The sequence below is a fragment of the Micropterus salmoides genome, unplaced genomic scaffold (genome assembly GCF_014851395.1).
Source record: "Micropterus salmoides isolate LMB-PRFRI ecotype aquatic unplaced genomic scaffold, ASM1485139v1 Ms_hic_scaffold_2507, whole genome shotgun sequence".
Taxonomy (NCBI): domain Eukaryota; kingdom Metazoa; phylum Chordata; class Actinopteri; order Centrarchiformes; family Centrarchidae; genus Micropterus; species Micropterus salmoides.
Window position 1 is genome coordinate 1 of NW_024041715.1, and position 22,061 is coordinate 22,061.

The window sequence follows — 22,061 nt, forward strand, 5'->3', positions numbered from 1 at the left end:
GTTCTCATTATGTCATCATACTAAATGTAAGAACAATAGTTACTTAAATACAATAGAAATTCCAATTATCTGAGGTAGGCAACCTGGTAAATTGACATGATCGACATTCCATGGATTGCCATTTAACAATTCACCATCACATGTGTTGTGGAAGACCGGAGCTGTAAATAAAATGAAATTAGCTTAGATGTCAAGTCTACAGGTAGGTTTACAGTCCCACTGGCTTTAGGGTCTCCTCAAAATCCAATAAAACTATACCATTCAACATATTTGATCATTATCATTAAATCAACATACCATCAGCCAGAAGATGGCAGCAGAGTAAAGAGAGAGCCTGTGAGAGGGGACTGTTTAAAATTATATTAAGGAAAAAGAATAAATTTTGTGGTAGTAACCAAAGTCAACATGGCATATCTAAAGTAGCACATGCAAATATAATGCTACATCTGCAACTATAACAAATTACCACATGAATATGAACAAAGTAAAAAATTGGATTTTATCACAGCTTGCCCTGTGGCAATTGAACTGCACAGCTTGTAGGTTCACCATGAGTGTTTAGTAGTTTACATTTTTGTCCAAAATAAAGAGAATAATTCACTTATTAATAAATGAACCCTCTTTTCCCCTTATGATTCTGCTCTAGGCCTTGGTCAGTCAGCATCTTTATGAAGAGAGTAACACCCATGCACTAAAACTAACTAGTGGTGCAATGGATAAGACATAATAAGCCTTAAGTGTGAAAGACCTGGGTTCAATTCCCCACTGTGACCCATCCACCTATGTGTCCTTGAGCAAGACATTTAAGTGTCTAGTTGCTCCAGAGGCGTGTGACCTCTGACATGTATAGCAATTGTAAGTGGTTTGAAAAGCGTCAGCTAAATGAATAAATGTAAACTCCAAGCCAAACATTTATTTAAATCAACGATATTTCAACCCCATTTGGATATTGTCAACACCTTTTCAGATTCACAATTACCTTGAAGATGCTGAACTTGCGGTAGCCCTATCTGGGATGTTGCGGATGATTTGGATTTTTTACCCTGTTGCTGTGCTCTTAAGTTTCAACATTGACCTTGTTTGTGGCTGATCTTCAATGCAACAACAAGATGACCACTGTCCATGATGTGACCTGACTCATGAATAAAAAGCTAATTTACTGTGTTTCAGAATGTGTACAACATACTCTACTAAGGAGGATCGTTGTCCATGTTTTCTTTTAAATTAATCTGAAACTCTCAAAACAATAGGTTTGTTGTATTCTGTAAAAGCCCTGATGTAACTCAAAACTGTCTGAATATTGTCACATTTAGAGGTATGAGGCAGGGTTGAATTACACAGAGGCTTTCCTTGAAACCTGTTTTTGGGGGTGGGGTGGAGCTGTTCACGTGCACACACATACATGAATCTGCCCGCAACATACTGTGCGTAACGTGCGTTGAGTGTGTTACCAATAAATGATAATTGTAAATTGATAAGATTATAATTTAAAGACGTTACAAAAATTGACATTAAAGCCATAGGATTAAAACATTGCTTTGGTTCTTTTCACACCACACTTCTGTGAACAACAAATCTGCTTTAAGTGTGGAAATTATAGCATGAATTGTGGGTTTGATGACACTGCTGTCAAAAAAAACTGCACATACAGTCACATTTGCAGATTGTAAAGACTTGCTCAAGATCATTTCCACATTGGTGGTACACTGAAGAAGCCCACCATGTTAACACGCACAGACCAATCAGATTGTTTTGATAGTGTTCCCTCCCATTTCATTGTTCTCCCCATTTGATAGAATAACATTAAGATTAATCATCTTGCAGTACGATCTTAATGAACTGCTGTCTCAAGTGGAAAATGTTGGCCATATTTTGTGTCGCTCTGGGTTCACAATTGGCCGTAAGTATTCATATAGAATTCAGTTTCACTTATGTTTCTCTTATTGTCACCTTGTATTGTAAATTTGTGAATGATTTTGTAATCACTGGTCTGCATTTGATTTGTTTTCAGGATGCATAGATGACCAAAGTTTTGTGACAAAGACTGTTGGTGTTGGAGAAGATGTGACTCTAATATGTAGCCGCCAGTCTAGATTAGCAGGAATCTTATTTTGGATCAGACTTGCTCCTGGAAGCTTCCCTGAAATCTTAGGAGCAACTTATACTTTGATAATGCATACGTTAATAAGACTCCTCGCATTACAGCAAAACAAGAGCCTGGAACATTTGTTCTACATATGACCCAAACAGAGCTGAGCGATACTGCATTTTACTACTGTGAACAAGTGGTTGAACTGCAGACAACGTTTCTGAGTAAAACCTTTCTGAGAGTCAAAGGTGAATGGAGCCATACTCAACTTTCAATTCAATTTCCAACTTCAGCTTTGAATGTTTGTACACTTCTCTCTTGCATAGAATTCTATAAAATATTAAATGAATGAAAGGCATATTTGTTTTGGTACAAAACGGATGATGCAATACTGTGATTTTGTTTCTCTTTTCAAGAGCCAGAACCTCATATCATTTTCGTCATTCAAGACTTTCCATCTGATCCAGTTCGCCCAGGACACTTAGTGAGTCTGCAGTGTTCAGTCCTCTCTGACCCTGAAAGTAGAACATGTCCTGGAGAACACAGCGTGTACTGGTTCAGAGCCGGATCAGAAGGATCTCATCCCAGTGTCATTTATGCTCATAAAAACAGTGGGGATGAATGTGAGAAGAGTCCTGAGGCTCGCTCTCCACAGAAATGTGTCTACAGCTTCTCTAAGAACATCAGCTCATCTGATGCTGGGATTTATTACTGTGCTGGGCTGCATGTGGGGAGATATATTTGGAAATGGAACAAAGCTGGACACTGAAGGTAAGCTTGTAATTGTCATATTCCTAAAGATCAGCTTCATGTTTAATATTACATAAAAATATCTTCAGCATAAATAACTGAAATATGTATTTCTACCTGAAGGCAACAATAAAGAGTAATGATTGTTTTTTACTTCTTTTGTTGTTCTTTTTTATATATATTTCAGATTCCCTGAGGTCCAATACAATTCTGTTTCTGTCGTGTGCTGCTTTGGCTATCAGTCTGATTGTTATAGCCATACTGATGTACACTGTGCAGAACAAAAAGTGCAATGGTTGTAATGGTAATAAAACTAACGTCAATCTATCACACATTATTTAGCTAATTGTAAACAGTGATAAGATTAGTGCTGTGTTTCTTAAATCAGTCTATCATTCATTTTCTAAATAAAATTAAATCCTGTGTATCTTCTGATGCTGGTTGTTTTTCATGTTATGTCACGTTACAATCCAGCTGTTGCTGCTGCCCTGCAAACAAATGCTGCAACAACCACTGGTGATCAACAAAGTCAGCAGGTAAGTACTTAAAAAAAGATGTTTGTTCGTACATTTATATGACCGCTCAATCTAACAATGTTTTGCCATATATATCTACAGACAGATGAAGACACATTGGTTTATTCTGTGGCAAACTTCAACAGACGGAAATGTGGCAGGAATGTAAATAGAAGTGCAAATACATTCGAGGGAGAGAGCATCTACACAGATGTCAGGGTTTTGGGGTAGGAACAGAAACATGTACAACAAAGTTCCTAATTGATTTTTGTTTAATGTGTGCATGGTACACCATGCTGCAGATATTTAGCAGGATGTTTTCTGCTGTATGGAATGAAATAAAAATTAGTTCCTGTACACATTTGGACCAGATCTTTAAATTTATTGAAATTTATTTTTTTTTTCTTACTGTATAGTTTAAGCCAGCATTGATATGTATGATAGGGGCTGCATTGCAAGGTCACTTTGAAATGTGTTTCCAATCCTGCCTGTCTCTTTTGTATGTAATAGGAATATTAAGCTCTTACGTGGAAAGTTTATTTTCAAGCTTTCTATATGATAACATTCTTGGACAAATAAATGACAAATGGAATTAAAGATTCAAGTCTTATAAACCTGACCTTCAGCCTCAAGTGTTTGTGTAATAGATTGTATGTACAGTATAATTAAAGAAATTTTGGATTTGTACATAAGAAACTTGGACATGTATAATCATGTTAATATTATTCCAGGAATCATAATTGGGAGAGATCTGTGTAGATTATTAGTTATTATAAGTATTTGAGTACATTTTATGGAGAACCAAACTGCGACTGTTTCAAAACATTATATGTTAACTTGATGACAAAGGTCTGGTAAGCCTGTCGCTGGCAGTCATGTATGTCATTTTAGTATGAGGACGTGTTGTTTTCTTTGCTTGACTAACTTGACATCAAGATCACCTTGCATTCACCTGGAGTTTTCTACGTTATGACTGCATCTACGTATATAGATTGGTACAAAATTTGATTCATACATTCATGATTCCTAAAATAGGAATCCTAAAATACCTTTGATTATCCCCAAACTTTTTGTCAAGAGGCCAAATATTTTATTAGCACAATACTTTTAGGTTAAGGACCAAACTAATGACATTCAGCCAAAGCTGTAGTTTGTTTTTAATGTTACTTAGCATACGTTAGCATTCTAATGCACTAAACTAAGATGGTGACCATGGTAACCATTAAACCTAATCAACATTGTCACTGTAAGGATATTAGCATGCAGCCTCACAGAGGTGCTAGCATGGCTGTAAACTGTTAGTTTTGTTTACTTGTGAATTTGTGTAATGCCGATGACGCAGGATGATAAGTCACCTAAACTGTCCACTGTATGTTTTACTCGTCAATTCATCGTCTCGTTCATTTGTAATGTAAGTCACTGATGACCTGCAATGGACTTGAACAAAAGTGAAGTGAAAATATGTCCTAGAAAATTGTCGGAAATAGCTTTCAAAAAAATACTATGCTGCAGTTTGGCATCTCTATTCTGTTCAAACTGACCACAAAACCTCAAAAGTCATGAAGCTGCTGAAGAACAGCGTGACAGGAAATGTACTTACATAAAGCCCGTCTTCTATGATAACCAAGAGGATGCATCAGCTAGTGTGACCTATCACCACTCTTATATCATCACTTTTACTCTGAAAAACCAACAAAGATTTTAACAAAAGACAACATCAGGATGCTCCGTTCAGGGATTATACTGCTTCTTCTCCATCAAGGATGTAAGTGCTATCTCTGGCCAATTTATTATTTGAGGGTTTTATGGTGGAAAGAAAAGTTATTTTCTTCGATGTTTTTCTTTAATATATGTGTACTAAAGCAATTATGGCAACAGTTATTTGTAGTTTTGTGAATAAATGTTACCTTAATTTCATAATCATATAAATTATACATTCCGATTATTATGTAATAACAATTACTCCCTATTGTCTTTTATTCCAGATGCACTGATCTCAGTGACCACTGTTCATCTTGGTGAACCTGTGACCTTCACATGTGCTTACCCTGATGCAGAGTATAGCAATACAAGAATTAAGTGGTACAAACAGATTACTGGTGATACTCTTACATTAATTACTACACTGATGAAAGCTACTACAAATCCTGCATTTGAGCAAGGGTTTCCTTCCTCACGATTTGTTGCAAACCATACCACAATCATGAGCACTCTGACCATTTTGGAAACAATCGAAGATGATGAGGCAGTGTATCACTGTGCAGTCACTACCTGGAGTAAGGATCAATGGATAGGCACATATTGTCTTTAAAAGGTAATACATGCCTCTGTTGTATAATACATGTCATTTTGATGTTCCAACTCTCCTTCTAAATACAGACAACCTGCAACTTTTCACACTTTGTTTGCATTTTGTAGGAAACACTCAGAAGATGACAGACTATAATGTAGTTCAGTGGCCAACAATATCTGATCCTGTTCATCCAGGAGACGCCGTAACTCTCCAGTGTTCAGTTCTCTCCACGTCTAAGAAGAAGTCCTGTCCAGGTGTACACTGGTTTGGAGTTAGATCAGATAAATATCATGCAAACACCATCTACACTGGTGGAAATAGACATCATGAATGTGACAAGAGACCTGATGCACAATCTCCGCCAAAGAGCTGTGTTTATCACCTTTCTAAGAATGTCAGCTCCTCCGATGCTGGGATTTATTACTGTGCTGTGGCTGCATGTGGGGAGATTATATTTGGAAATGGGACAAAACTGGACATTGAGTCAGGTAACTATCATTTTTCTGTTACCATTATGTAGTTCCCCCTTCATTGCCCCCTGAAGTAGTTTTAAGACTGAAAAAGCCCCATCTTATTCCACACAGTTTGACAGCATAATATGCTGTATATTATGTATTAGCTTGTTCCAACCCCGTCCAATCCTGTCTAATGGAAATATTCTAGATGTCCGGGACATCATTTCATAGACATGTCTCCCAAATTCATTCTGTTATACTTACCTTTCTATCTTAATGATAGGAAGGAAAGGAAATAAAGTTATAAGTATAGTAAGTAAGTGTAAGTAGAATTTGAACAACTTTGGTGGAATTACATTTTAATTGAATTTTACTAAATGTCATTGTGTGTTACATTTCATGTTTAGGAACCAGCTTGAGGTCTGTTTTACAGATGGACAACATAATTTTGCTTCTGCTGTGTGCCACCTCAGCTATAAGTCTGATTGTTATAGCAATCCTCATTTACGTCAACAAGAAAAATAAGTGTGACTATTGCAGTAATGAAGGTAAATAAGTTATCTCACTATATCAAATGTTATTTAGCTAACAGTAATTTCATTAGTGTAACATAGAGTTACTAATATTAAATTTTGCATCCTTATTTATATTTGTCTATTGATCCCCTCCCCCTTCATTTTAACTTTATATTGTAGCTGATGTTTCCCTGCAAGAATATTTTGCAAAAAGGAATTTAAAGGTAAGAATAACTTCTCATAATGAGTTTTAATGCATTTTGATTTCTATTTCACTTTCTATTTCTATTTCATTTCACATAATTTTAAATTTCCTCAGAGAGATGAAGAAACATGGATTTATTCCGCCGCTCTCTTTACCACGATGCAAACTGGCACTGGTGGAAGAAGCGATGCAAAAGCAGTGGAGAGGGAGAGGATCTACGCTGCTGTCAAGGCTTTTGGGTTGAATTAGCAAGTTAACTGGACTGTTTTAGATGAGTTACTACCATACTAGAGGCCTATGTGATAGTTGATGCTATTCTGTGTAAAGCTAAGATGTTATTATATGTGACTATTAGGTAAGATTGTACATATCTGTCTTTGTTTGATGTTTTTAGATTGAATTAAAACAAAGCATTTTGTTACACTAATGTTGTTGACTTAACGTTTTGTGAAACAGTGTTAAGCACAGCTATGAGTAAAGGTCAAGACATAGCAAGCTGGCTAGTAAGTTATTATTGACTAGTTCAACAGAAAATAGGCCAGCATGGCATCTGTCCAGGATCCTTTCAGCTCTTTTAACTCACCCTAATGACTAAAAGCCAGTCTGATATTTACTCTGGTCAGGTCTCTTCTTCGCTTTCTCCAACGTCGTCTTTGGTCTCTCTCACAGCCTTTGTCATGATATCCATACTCAGAATACTGAGTTAGCTTCTTCCAAAGCACTTACATTATATACTTTTGCTGCATTTTATGGGTTGCTTGCAGAAGAGTTGGGGTGATCCCATAAATCCTTACACCGTTGTCCTGCCTGGGATTACAATGTGATGACATTTACCCTATTACAAGTCAGTGTACCATTAATTAGGGCCCGAGCACGACCGTGCGAGGTCCCTATTGAATTTGCTCGGATTATTATTATTTTTATTTTATTTTTTTTATTTTTATTTTTTTTTATGCAAAGTAGGCTCAACTGACATGGCCTAAACATACTCGAAAACTCACCAAAATTTGCAAACATGTCAGAACGGTGAAAAATTTCGTATTCTACAAGTTTCGCACATGGGCGTGGCAAAATGACTCGCTAGCGCCACCTAGAAAATTGAAAAGATTAGCCCCTCGTTCACGTTCAACCTACATGTATGAAATTTTCTGGGGACATGTATCGAGACGCACAAAAAAGCCTCAAGAACCCATAGCCTAAAGTCAACAGGAAGTCGGCCATTTTGAATTTTACGGCCATTTCTGGATGATTTACACACTTCGTACTTTAACGAACTCCTCCTAGGGATTTAGTCAGATCGACGTCAAATTTCTGCTGTGCCTTGTAAAGGCATTGACGATGAAAAGTTGTGCTATTTGCGAGTTTTCGTCAATGGGCGTGTCGGTGGCGTCGATGATTCGCTATGAAACAGGAAGTTGTTGTATGGGCGTGTCCGTGGCGTGGCCTCAAAGATCAAGTCTTCGCCATGACACAGGAAGTTGTCGTAACTTCAGTGTACATGCTCACATCTGGACCAAAGTGTACATGTAGGATGACAGTCCAGCCCTGAACACATTTACATGCCGACATTCACCCACAGTCATAGCGCCACCTGCTGGCAACAGGAAGTGATATTTAACAAAGCAGCCCCCGCTGCACGTTTCACCTACGTGCACGAATTTTCTGTGGTACGTGTATCTTGTCCAGACGCACAAAAAAGCCTCTTGGAGCGATGCCTAAAACCAACAGGAAGTCGGCCATTTTGAATTTTACGTCAAATTTTGGATGATTTACACACTTCGTACTTTAACGAACTCCTCCTAGGGATTTAGTCCGACTGACCTCAAATTTGTGCTGTGCCTTCTAAAGGCATTGAAGATGAAAAGTTGTGCTATTTGCAAGTTTTCGTCAATGGGCGTGTCCGTGGCGTGGCGTCAAAGATCAACTCTTCGCCATTACACAGGAAGTTGTCGTAACTTCAGTGTACATGCTCACGTCTGCACCAAACTGTACATGTAGGATGAGAGTCCCGCCCTGAACACATGTACATGCTGACATTCACCCACAGTCATAGCGCCACCTGCTGGCAACAGAAAGTGACTTTTAACGAAGCAGCCCCCGCCGCACGTTTCACCTACGTGCACAAATTTTCTGTGGTACGTGTATCTTGTCCAGACGCACAAAAAAGCCTCTTGGAGCGATGCCCTACAACCAAAAGGAAGCCAGCCATTTTGAATTTTACGTCAAATTTTGGATGATTTACACACTTCGTACTTTAACGAACTCCTCCTAGGGATTTAGTCCGACCGACTTCAAATTTGTGGTGTGCCTTCTAAAGTTATTGAAGATGAAACGTTGTGCTATTTGCGAGTTTTCGTCAATGGGTGTGTCCGTGGCGTGGCGTCAAAGATCAAGTCTTCGCCATGACACAGGAAGTTGTTGTAACTTCAGTGTACATGCTCACATCTGAACCAAAGTTTACGTGCTTGATAACTCTCCCACCCCGCTATGGAGGACCGATCCTGACACAGTCAGAAATAAATACAGAAATAAATAAATGCTCAACAAATAAATAAGCATCCAATTAAATACACAAAAAAATAAAGTAAATTAAAGCTGCAAGCAGCGTTGGGCGGGCCCTCGCACTTGTAGCGCGTCCGCGCGTGAGCCGGCCGAGTTGCACATTCTGGAGCTCTGCCGGTGCGGCTGTGAATTTCCTACGCGGTTCCGACGCCGCATGAAGGTGCTATATGTCACTTCCTGTGTCCCCTATGTGGAGCTACATAGCACTTGCCGCTATGAATATAAATCGGTATTGACGTGTAGATGTCTGCGTGGTGGGAGAGTTATCAAGCACGTAAAGTTTGTTTCAGATGTGAGCATGTACACTGAACAATAATGTACCCAAACAATAAAATAAATTCCTTTTATATTTCCCTGCCTTGTTGTTTATGTGTACATACAGAGGAAGAATGTGAGAACAGCACACATTTCATCGTTACTGTGTGTTAGAGCATGTGAGAACAGTGGATACTTTTAATACAGCCCACACCCCTAATACTGTGTAACTATAACAAGTAGAGAACAGAAGAAAAAGATGTTCTTTCTTTACAACTGTCTGCATAGCTTATTCATATTGTGTAATGAATGAAAATAAATAGGCCTACTAGGCTCCTCTCTACTTTGACATTTAAGATTAGCTGGTTTGATCCACCTTCATACACATGTGACATTACTGTACAACTTGAGAAAGGTGAGTTGTTTTCTGCTCCAGCCTGCCTAAAAGAAAAGCGTTTTTGGGATTAAATGGACTTTATAGCTGCTGCAGTGCAGGATGAACTCAGAACAGACCCATTTCTCACCTTATTATTCTAAATCATGCAACGAAGAAGAAGAAATGCATAATAAATCCTGGGACAAAATCTGTCCACAGCATGTAGTCTGATGAACAAGACTTGTGTTATAGCTGACTTGGGCAGTGAAATGTTTAATTTTTTTAATTCATGTGGTCATAGTTGTCCACAACTCAAATCAGAATATAAGAAGAAATGTTTTATACCACCTCAAGAAGGCTTCCTATCAGAAAGTTAGGAAGGTATTTCAAATGTACAACTGCAGTACTTAATTCTAAGTAAAGTAATTTCCCTGACATTACTGTGTTACGCATGTAACAGGTTTTATACTTCCTGTGAGTATAATCCAATCAATCTTATTTTCATACTGTATATCCGTTGTGTAATTTGATAAATTGTGTTGTATGTGGTGCTCGCATCGGGTACAACTGACACTTCATTGCCCTCTTCAGAGAAGACTCTGACTGCAACATGCGTCTTTGTAAAGAGAGAAACGGACAGAAAAAGTCTCTAACTCTGCCTGTCAGCTCGCTCTGCTCCGTTAAAACTGAATTTACCATACAGAATTGAATACGAGTGCACTCCAGATTTAGCTGCAGCTAGCTGACCGTGTGCTTCTCCCTATACCGCAGTTCTGTGTCCATGCATGCAGCAAACTGAAAGCACCGTCTGTCGGAGCGTCTACGTGAAAAGAGAAGGAAGACATTGCTGGTAGTATTGTCTTCAGAGTTGTTAAACACCTCAGCGCACTGAAGGAAGCCATCTGACTGTGTGAGGGGCAAGATCGTTGATGTCTGCAGGCAGAGTAGGAGCTCTCCTGTCTGACTGGTCCACCAATAGCAGAGAAGATGACCCCTTGAGACACAGCCCCTCCTCATTTGCATAATGAGGCAGAAATGCATACAAAAATTTAAAAAGACAGGCAGAAATAAATACCATGGGTGAAAATAAATAAGGTAAATAAATACAAAGGAAGAATAAAACAGACAAAAATATTAAAACACACACATAAATAAATACATTAAAAAAATTGTAATAAATAAAGTTGAATAAACAAATAAGGTAATTATAACAAAGGTGAATAAGTAAAGGCACTAATTAAAATATATACATTTATGTCTCCTTGTATAATTTAATTACTACCTACATTTATTTATTTACTTTATTTTTTGTGTATTTAATTGGATGCTTATTTATTTATTGAGCATTTATTTATTTCTGTATTTATTTCTGACTGTGTCAGGATCGGTCCTCCATAACGGGGTGGGAGAGTTATCAAGCACGTAAAGTTTGGTTCAGATGTGAGCATGTACACTGAAGTTACAACAACTTCCTGTGTCATGGCGAAGACTTGATCTCTGACGCCACGCCACGGACACACCCATTGACGAAAACTCGCAAATAGCACAACTTTTCATCTTCAATGCCTTTAGAAGGCACAGCACAAATTTGAAGTCGGTCGGACTAAATCCCTAGGAGGAGTTCGTTAAAGTACGAAGTGTGTAAATCATCCAAAATTTGACGTAAAATTCAAAATGGCCTACTTCCTGTTGATTTTAGGGCATCGCTCCAAGAGGCTTTTTTGTGCGTCTGGACAAGATACACGTACCACAGAAAATTCGTGCACGTAGGTAAAACGTGCGGCGGGGGCTGCTTCGTTAAAAGTCACTTCCTGTTGCCAGCAGGTGGCGCTATGACTGTCTGTGAATGTCAGCATGTACATGTGTTCAGGGCGGGACTCTCATCCTACATGTACAGTTTGGTCCAGATGTGAGCATGTACACTGAAGTTACGACAACTTCCGTGTCATGGCGAAGAGTTGATCTTTGACGCCACGCCACGGACACGCCCATTGACGAAAACTTGCAAATAGCACAACTTTTCATCTTCAATGCCTTTAGAAGGCACAGCACAAATTTGAGGTCGGTCGGACTAAATCCCTAGGAGGAGTTCGTTAAAGTACGAAGTGTGTAAATCATCCAAAATTTGACGTAAAATTCAAAATGGCCGACTTCCTGTTGGGTTTAGGCTATGGCTCCAAGAGACTTTTTTGTGCGTCTGGACAAGATACACGTACCACAGAAAATTCGTGCACGTAGGTAAAACGTGCGGCGGGGGCTGCTTCGTTAAAATCACTTCCTGTTGCCAGCAGGTGGCGCTATGACTGTGGGTGAATGTCAGCATGTACATGTGTTCAGGGCGGGACTCTCATCCTACATGTACAGTTTGGTCCAGATGTGAGCATGTACACTGAAGTTACGACAACTTCCGTGTCATGGCGAAGAGCTGATCTTTGACGCCACGCCACGGACACGCCCATTGACGAAAACTTGCAAATAGCACAACTTTTCATCTTCAATGCCTTTAGAAGGCACAGCACAAATTTGAGGTCGGTCGGACTAAATCCCTAGGAGGAGTTCGTTAAAGTACGAAGTGTGTAAATCATCCAAAATTTGACGTAAAATTCAAAATGGCCGACTTCCTGTTGGGTTTAGGCTATGGCTCCAAGAGACTTTTTTGTGCGTCTGGACAAGATACACGTACCACAGAAAATTCGTGCACGTAGGTAAAACGTGCGGCGGGGGCTGCTTCGTTAAAATTCACTTCCTGTTGCCAGCAGGTGGCGCTATGACTGTGGGTGAATGTCAGCATGTACATGTGTTCAGGGCGGGACTCTCATCCTACATGTACAGTTTGGTCCAGATGTGAGCATGTACACTGAAGTTACGACAACTTCCGTGTCATGGCGAAGAGCTGATCTTTGACGCCACGCCACGGACACGCCCATTGACGAAAACTTGCAAATAGCACAACTTTTCATCTTCAATGCCTTTAGAAGGCACAGCACAAATTTGAGGTCGGTCGGACTAAATCCCTAGGAGGAGTTCGTTAAAGTACGAAGTGTGTAAATCATCCAAAATTTGACGTAAAATTCAAAATGGCCGACTTCCTGTTGGGTTTAGGCTATGGCTCCAAGAGACTTTTTTGTGCGTCTGGACAAGATACACGTACCACAGAAAATTCGTGCACGTAGGTGAAACGTGCGGCGGGGGCTGCTTCGTTAAAGGTCACTTTCTGTTGCCAGCAGGTGGCGCTATGACTGTGGGTGAATGTCGGCATGTACATGTGTTCAGGGCGGGACTCTCATCCTACATGTACAGTTTGGTCCGGATGTGAGCATGTACACTGAAGTTACAACAACTTCCTGTTTCATTGCGAATCATCGACGCCACGGACACGCCCATTGACGAAAACGCGCAAATAGCACAACTTTTCATCGTCAATGCCTTTAGAAGGCACAGCAGAAATTTGAGGTCGATCCGACTAAATCCCTAGGAGGAGTTCGTTAAAGTACGAAGTATGTAAATCATCCAAAAATGGCCATAAAATTCAAAATGGCCGACTTCCTGTTGACTTTAGGCTATGGGTTCTTGAGGCTTTTTTGTGCGTCTTGATACGATACATGTCCCCAGAAAATTTCGTACATGTAGGTTGAACGTGAACGAGGGGCTAATCATTTCCAATTTTCTAGGTGGCGCTAGCGAGTCATTTTGCCACGCCCATGTGCGAAACTTGTAGAATACGAAATTTTTCACCGGTTCTGACATGTTTGCAAATTTTGGTGAGTTTTCGAGTATGTTTAGGCCATGTCATTTGGGCCTACTTTGCAGAAAAAAAAAAAAAAAAAAAAAAAAAAAATCCGAGCAATTTCAATAGGGACCTCGCACGGTCGTGCTCGGGCCCTAATAAATAAATGTAGGTAGTAATTAAATTATACAAGGAAACATAAATGTATATATTTTAATTAGTGCCTTTACTTATTCACCTCAAATAAGATTGATTTGATTATACTCACAGGAAGTATAAAACCTGTTACATGCGTCTATTAAAAGTAAAGTAACACAAAAATGTCAGGGAAATTACTTTACTTAGAATTAAGTACTGCAGTTGTACATTTGAAATACCTTCCTAACTTTCTGATAGGAAGCCTTCTTGAGGTGGTATAAAACATTTCTTCTTATATTCTGATTTGAGTTGTGGACAACTATGACCACATGAATTAAAAAAATTAAACATTTCACTGCCCAAGTCAGCTATAACAATAGTCTTGTTCATTAGACTACATGCTGTACAGTATTTGTGGACAGATTTTGTCCCAGGATTTATTATGCATTTCTTCTTCTTCGTTGCATGATTTAGAATAATAAGGTGAGAAATGGGTCTATTCTGAGTTCATCCTGCACTGCAGCAGCTAATAAAGTCCATTTAATCCCAAAAACGCTTTTCTTTTAGGAAGGCTGGAGCAGAAAACAACTCACCTTTCTCAAGTTGTACAGTAATGTCACATGTGTATGAAGGTGGATCAAACAAGCTAATCTTAAATGTCAAAGTAGAGAGGAGCCTAGTAGGCCTATTTATTTTCATTCATTACACAATATGAATAAGCTATGCAGACAGTTGTAAAGAAAGAACATCTTTTTCTTCTGTTCTCTACTTGTTATAGTTACACAGTATTAGGGGTGTGGGCTGTATTAAAAGTATCCACTGTTCTCCCATGCTCTAACACACAGTAACGATGAAATGTGTGCTGTTCTCACATTCTTCCTCTGTATGTACACATAAACAACAAGGCAGGGAAATATAAAAGGAATTTATTTTATTGTTTGGGTACATTATTGTTCAGTGTACATGCTCACATCTGAAACAAACTTTACGTGCTTGATAACTCTCCCACCCCGCAGACTACATACACATACCGATTTATATTCATAGCGGCAAGTGCTATGTAGCTCCACATAGGGGACACAGGAAGTGACGTATAACACCTTCATGCGGCGTCGGAACCGCGTAGCAAATTCACAGCCGCACCGGCAGAGCTCCAGAATATGCAACTCGGCCGGGTCACGCGCGGACGCGCTACAAGTGCGAGGGCGCGCCCAACGCTGCTTGCAGCTTTAATATTATTTGAAACTGTTGTTTGAAGATAAAATTACTTCATAATTTTGCTTTCAAGTGAAATGTGGCCTTGTGATTTAACTGGAAAGTTCTATTATTTCATTGCTAAAGGACAAGTTAGGGTGCTGGTTAATGCATGACAGGAAATACTAATGCTGTCATACTGAAAGAACAAAAAAGATATGGGCCTTTTGCATCATCAGCTATTTATACCATACTTTAGACCACAAGGCAGGAAGCCTTTTATATTTTCTTTGTTTGTAGGTACAATAAAGGTGTTAAAGATTTGGGTATGTACCTGTTTTTTCCTGTTGATGTAGTTTGACCACTTAAAGTTTCCCCTTGTGGGATTAATCTTCTTAATCTTAATCTTAAGAAGAACAGCCTGTAGGGGGCACTAGAAGGACTTCAGGGACCAAGTAAATTCTAGGTTGTTTTATTTATTTTGCATCACTGTTATTTTGGTGAAGAATAATGAGTAGTTTACATTCAGTAATTTCTGTTTTCATGTATCTACAAGAATTAGCAAGAAATGGCAGCTTGACTAGTACAATAGCAAATATGTTTTTCTTAGTATTTCCTTAAAATTCTTTAAGGAAAGTGCCCCATATAATCACATTTCCATCATTTATTTTATATGCGGATGATACATGTGACACACACAAACACCTAAACCCCCAAAGGATGACAGGCAGCAGTTATCATCCTTTGGAGGTCAGCAGCTGGCAGAAGCTGAAAGCATTTAGTAACATCTGTGAGCACACCACACCAGATTCTTGCAAGGGTATGTGCATAGGCCTGTGTGAATGTGGCATGAAATATCCTCATCATAGACATACACAAGCCACAACACAACACACATGGCTACTCTGGTTCAAGTTCAAGTTGTATGACAACATCTATTAAATGGTGTTTGAAGTGCAATACACAGTAATATAATGAATTGCATGAAAGTCACTTTATGTGCAGCAAACTCAGTAATAAGATGCTTGGTGTATCCAAGCTGGACTACACCTTCCTTTTCAGCGGATATGGCAAACCCACTGTCCTAACGCATTGATGTGCCAGTCATGTTTTCGTGGACTGTCACAAGATGAGCTTGACCTATACAAAACTCTTACTGTGTGTAAAACTTTTTTTTTTTTAATTGGATAGGCTGAATAATGCATCAACATAGTTTAAAAAAATTTTGTGCTCCATTGTTAAAAAAAGGATAAAAATGTACAGGATTGCTAGGTCACAAAAAGCATGAGGTCCAGTGTGTCGACATTATTCGCACCTCTATTGTGGCAACCACGCAACATAAGCCATAGCTCTATGAAGAGACTTGAGGTCTCACCGGTTCACATGCAGGCTGTGCTCTGCCTACAGCAAAGGAAGACCGTTCATCAGGAGTACTGGGGAGTTTTCCTGGTGGGCCAGTGAACCACACAGTATTGAAATAAAGGAAAAAAACTAGTCTATTTGTATGTGCATTAATCCACTGGCGCTCTCTGTGCACATAGTATGTGGTTACTGGCCCAGACAGGGGTGGGGCCGGGCTGTTGTAATATGATTGGCTATATCAATCAATCACAAGCTCCACATTAGAACATAATATAACAGTTGAACTGCAGACCTAACCCCTAGCCCATTATTTGTGCTTCAAAACTCGTGGTGGTGCCGAAAAGTTGAGCATGGGGGAAAAAAAGTGCAAGTGCCTCAAAAAGCAAAATAGCTTCAATGCCATCACAGGCCCCAGAACTCAGGCAAAGCACCGGTGATGGGGTAAGATTTGGCTAGCTTGCTTTTTAGCTAAGGTTATTTCAGTTGCGAGTGAGGAAGCTAAAAGTTACACAGATATCAATGAGACATTAATGCATATCAATGAAACACTATGCTGCATTACTGCGTTTTGTTTGATTAGCTTGGAGACTAACCACAAGTCACATCTATTATTAGGTTATTAAACAACCTTGCTGCCAGTGGAAACATCAACAACTTGGAGAGAAAGTACTCTTGACTGTTGAAATTTTCCATACATCTTGTATTAGCAAAGCTAAGTGAGCATGTTTTTATTGCATCAATGATCTATTTACATTTAAATCACAGATGCATGGTCCTGACAGCCACTAGGCTTGAATGTACAGTAAATTTTATTGTACTCCGGGGCTCAGCTGAGGTGATTACATAAGGAGAACTGGATACGTGTTTCTGGTTTTGCAAATGTATTTTAATGGCTCATGTCATGGTGCACTGTATTTGCATAAAAAGGAAAGGTGTCCCCAGATGCTTTGTCCAGAGAGCTGGCTGACCAGAGACAAATTCCTGGGCCATCTTTTTTTATACTTTTTTTCTTTTTACCCCCTGGCCTACAGAGAGGGGGGGGGGGGGGGGGGGGGGGGGGGTGCTGTGTGCTGTGTAGTCTGCTCTTACAGCAGAATGCACACACTCCTGTAGAGACTCATTCTTTTTCTTCACTCTTTTCACTTTTCTTGTTGAGAAATTCAGGGCTGCATAGTTCACTGCCTCTGCATCACAATCCTGCAAATAATAAATGTCTTTAATACATAATTTATTGATTAGAACTCTAAAATTAAGAATTATCTGATCATCTGCTACAAATAGTACTCTTATCAAAGACTATGTGTAGCAATTGTAGAAGTTATCTGTCAGGTATTAAAAATACTAAATACTGCAGAGTGTCATTTTACTATGTACGTTTTTTGGCAGCCTAATACGTTTTATCATTTTTAATAAATCTGTCAACTATGTGAAACAGAATAAATAAAATATTTGCAATTACATTATGAGCAAAGAATTAAAATGCACACAGGACTAAAGACTGAATTAAAGACATTAGATAAGCCTGGGGAGTCAAAAGACATAAATGATTGTAACATTGAACATTGAAAACTAGGATGGTTTTTGCCTCTCAATTTGGTGTCAGGTGTCAAAGATAAAAGCATATTTACCAGCTCAGTTGATTGATCCATTGTCAACTTGTCATATACAGGGTTACGGTAGGCAGGATTTACTTCTGCTGATAAAAGCAAAAGCTTTAGAAAGTGTGTCTAAAACTTTTTTCAATGTTAAAAGACCTCACACTTTCGGATGCGTTAATGAAGAGGCTAAAACCCATGGGCACTAGCAGTCGCCAGTACGTGTCTTTAGGCGTCGGGGAGTGAGATTTGCTGACTGCACAGCTATCTGGCTTCCATTACAAATGCAGTCTATTTATTCCATCTTTACCATAAAACCGTAGTTAGTTGTTAGTTTGCAGAACTTACATTTACATGCAAAAACGTAGGGTGAGCTCATAAAATCTATAATTATTAAAATAATAATTAAATTACAGTATTTCGTTGTTTACAATGCAGTTTGTTTAAAGGGTGATAAAGATTAGATTCTCTCCCCTGCATACAGAACATTACTTTAAGTAAACATTAGCCTGTGGTGTTTAAATAATTATGTGGCATTTCCACTTTAACAGATGTTGATGTAAAGTAATGCAAGTAAATGTTGTCCCAAAGAAGACCCATGAATGGACGTTTAGAAAAACCCATATATCTTTAGGCTTAAACCAATAAATTACTACCTATACTAGCTTAATAAGGACAAAACTTATTCAGTGGTTCATAATTGCAAGTGTAGGCGACACAAATGACATTTTGTAGGTTAGTGTTTAGACAAAGTGTATAAACACTTCACAAAAAAATCCATGTACATTTCAGGAACCTACCATTGCAATGTTCACAAACTCTTCTTTGATTTACACAGAAAATAAGGACAACAATCACAATCACACAGCAGACCAACAGTACCCCAAGCACAATGACAACAGGGTCCGGTTCTGGTCTTGGAATTACAAAAATGCAAAAGAGACACACAATACCTCATTCATGTTTGTTAATTTCAATGAATACCTGGAGCAATATTTAGCAATAACTTATACCCAAATTGTTGTAATACTAAATTGTTATTGGCTGTTTAAGATACTGTCATGAAAAAATACTTCTACTCTGATTAACATTTAAAATCTGAGATCTGTGATCCTCTCTGACTTAAAGATGCAATTTGAAGGGGAACTTATGCACAGATAAGATTTTTAGAAAAAGATATTTATCCATAAATATATGCAGAGTAGTAACAATGAATTATTGATATATGTTATACTTTTTTGCCTGGCTTAATGTAAAACTTAAAACAAAGTATTGAAATAGTTGTTAAAAGTATGTTCAAACTTTATAAGTGTAGTACACTATGCTATGATATATCTAAATGTCTGTCATGAAAGGACAATTGGGTTTTAATCAAATAACATAACATTTTTCATCAAATTAGGGCTGCAGCTAATGATGATTTTAGTCCTCGAAGCTTCTATAGATTATTTCAACAATTCATCGATGCATCGTTTAAGAAGTACTTCTGCTTGACGGTGGCGGCAGCGCGCGCCAAGTAACAGGATCAGCTGTGCACATTTACAGGTCCTTTTGGAAATTCATAGTGTGTCATACAGCAAACATCAGACCAACAACAAGACAGCTGCTTCACCAACACAAACATCACCCGAGTGCTATACAAGTTATACTAAAGGCTCGTGCAGACTACACAACTTTCAGCGTCAGCCAATGGCCGTGCTTTTCACACAGAGCATACAGAGCTTGCCGTCTTGTGACGGGAGTCTGGAAGTCATTGTGACTGATCGTTGACAGGGGGTAAAACACTACACGAGCTGACAGCAGCACCCGACGCTGATCTCCAAACCACGTTTAATCAAGAAAACACACTGAAATGTGAAACGGGAAATGAGCGATCCTACACAAAAAAATAACTGTTGTTTGTTATTATAAAGATACCAATTATAAAGACAAATAATATGTGTGAAAAGATGGATTAGTACACACGGGTAGCAGGGATTGTCTGAGCTACAGAGAGAGCTGGAGGTGAGTAAAGAGGTGCAGCTCCCCAACACCCAGTTAAAGAATGACTGTAAGGTTACAATTCACGACTAAAAAGGAGAACAACAAACGCATGTGTGTACATTTTCGGCTGAGGACTGCGGCTTACTTTGGCTAGCCTTCAACTCAACAATCAACCAGGATTTCAGTTAATTGCTAAAGTTGCTGTTACTGTTACCTTGTCTGTGGTTCACTAGCAGATCACCGGGTGCTTTCTGATTACTCGCGTCATGCTGTTGCAAGTTTGTGCTGTACGGTGGTTTTGTTTTACGATGCAAAGAATTTGCGTCGATGCATTTTAGTAATTGATTTAATCGATGAATCGTTTCAGCCCCAGATCAAATCTCACCAGTTCACAAATGAACATAAAGAATTTAAAATACATACTTTTCTCTACTTTGGTTCCTTCACTAAACAGGATCTCTCCACATGTGACCACAGCACAGTAGTATGTCCCAGCATCAGAAGAGTTCTGTATAGTTTTCGACAGACTGTAGACACAACTTCCTTCTTCTTGTTCATCACTGCTGTTCTTGTTACTGTAAATTATGCTTGGATGGGATTCTCCTGAACCAGCTCTGAACCAGTAAACAGTGTTCCCCTGGGCACTGATCTGTGTTTCCTTTGTTCTTGGAGAGAAGTGAACACTTAAGTGTCACTGAGCCTCCCGGCTGGACTGATGCTGTCTCTGGAGTTTGTTTCACATTGACAGATTTCTGCTGATTATGATCTGTGTGATTCCGTTAAAAAAGTCATCAAAATCACTTAACAATCTCAGTTATTTGTATGGCTGCAAAACTTGGGGGTGAATGTCAGGGCTTTATGGAAAGTAACTTACCATTCACAGCCAAGAAGGTTCCATTAACAAAACTCCGTGAATACGCTGCTTTGACAGAAGTATGTTGCTTCATCCTCTTTGATGACATTTCTAATGGTAAGTGAATACTGAGTCTGCCCCTGTATGACTTTGAACCGTGGGTTGTTAAATTGTCCACTAAGTGTTTGTCGGATATGAGTTCCTGTTGCAACTGATTGGACCATAAAACCAAGAGACTGCTTATACCAGTGAAAGAATATGCCTTCCCTATCAGAAAATGGACAGTGCAAAGTAACATTCCCACCAACTTCAACCACAGTCAAAGAGAATGGGCGAGGATCATCTGCACTTTGAATCAGGTCTAAAGAGACAAAAACAAACAAAAATCATAAAAAATGGAAAGTACCTACCATCAGAAAGGTTATTGCATTTTCTTTTAACAACGCTTTAAAACATGTCAGTATAAATAATTATTATTTAAAGTTGCACTTACACACTGTACCAAGAAGAATCAAAGCAGACAGTCTTTTGGTCATTGTGGTAAAACAGCCTTCTCAAGCACAATTGATGCCTTCCTACCTAAATGAAGGTTTAGTCACAAGATCATCAAAGTCTACAAAGTGGAAATCAATCTGATTGGCTGAAACAAAGAAAATGCACTTCCTTCCTAAATTAAGCATATCCATGATGCATTTTTACCAACTCTTTGATGTGCATGCATTGTTTATTGTTGCTATTACTATTATAACAAGTTAATTGTGATTCAGATTCAGCTACTGTACATGCTGTCTTTCACTTTTTCTGTGTGTTGTCCCCAGTTTTAATGTGATATAGACTCAGCTGTACCCACCTCTGATGTTGTCTTTTCTTGAATTTGAGAACTTTAACCTTGTGAACACGTTTGTGTACAACCTAATAAGACTTCTAAAAGAGTCTGAGTGTAAGAGCCTGTATTTTTAAGGGCTTTTATACTGGGTTAGCAATACAATTTATTATGTAAGCATCAAAATGACTTACAGGTCAGCTGTTACTGTGATGTAGAGACAGAGCTCAGATAAAACTTTATGGATGAAAGATACATTTGTTACAAATTAATTAGGGCTGAAACGATTCATCGATTAATTTGATTACTAAAAAGGATCGCCACTACAACTTCTCCCAATTGCAGGTGAAAGATAACGAAGAAGCAGGAAG

General features: G+C 38.8%; 1 protein-coding gene, 1 long non-coding RNA gene and 2 pseudogenes across 2 annotated transcripts; 3 read left to right on the top strand and 1 right to left on the bottom strand.

Annotated features, from left to right (window-relative positions):
• The first annotated feature begins 2,011 nt into the window (after nucleotides 1-2,011).
• On the top strand, nucleotides 2,012-2,858 carry LOC119918956 (annotated as a pseudogene).
• A 166-nt stretch (nucleotides 2,859-3,024) lies between these two features.
• Nucleotides 3,025-3,979, top strand: LOC119918954. The gene is made up of 3 exons (XR_005447515.1): nucleotides 3,025-3,143; nucleotides 3,314-3,375; nucleotides 3,457-3,979. It is a non-coding gene; the product is annotated as an uncharacterized LOC119918954 (long non-coding RNA).
• Nucleotides 3,980-4,682: 703 nt separating this feature from the next.
• On the top strand, nucleotides 4,683-7,245 carry LOC119918953. Its single transcript, XM_038739545.1, has 6 exons — nucleotides 4,683-5,119; nucleotides 5,340-5,668; nucleotides 5,773-6,135; nucleotides 6,510-6,650; nucleotides 6,798-6,841; nucleotides 6,937-7,245. Exons 2-6 carry the CDS (start codon nucleotides 5,641-5,643, stop codon nucleotides 7,069-7,071), a joined length of 711 nt encoding a protein of 236 aa, XP_038595473.1. The 5' UTR covers nucleotides 4,683-5,119; nucleotides 5,340-5,640; the 3' UTR covers nucleotides 7,072-7,245.
• An 8,566-nt stretch (nucleotides 7,246-15,811) lies between these two features.
• On the bottom strand, nucleotides 15,812-21,232 carry LOC119918957 (annotated as a pseudogene).
• Between the last annotated feature and the right edge of the window lie 829 nt (nucleotides 21,233-22,061).

Coding starts and splice junctions, on each gene's coding strand:
- LOC119918953 (XM_038739545.1), top strand. CDS start 5,641: ATGGATAGGCACATATTGTCTTTAAAAG. Junction 6,136..6,509: donor AAAACTGGACATTGAGTCAG/GTAACTATCATT, acceptor TTTCATGTTTAG/GAACCAGCTTGAGGTCTGTT. Junction 6,842..6,936: donor TTGCAAAAAGGAATTTAAAG/GTAAGAATAACT, acceptor AAATTTCCTCAG/AGAGATGAAGAAACATGGAT.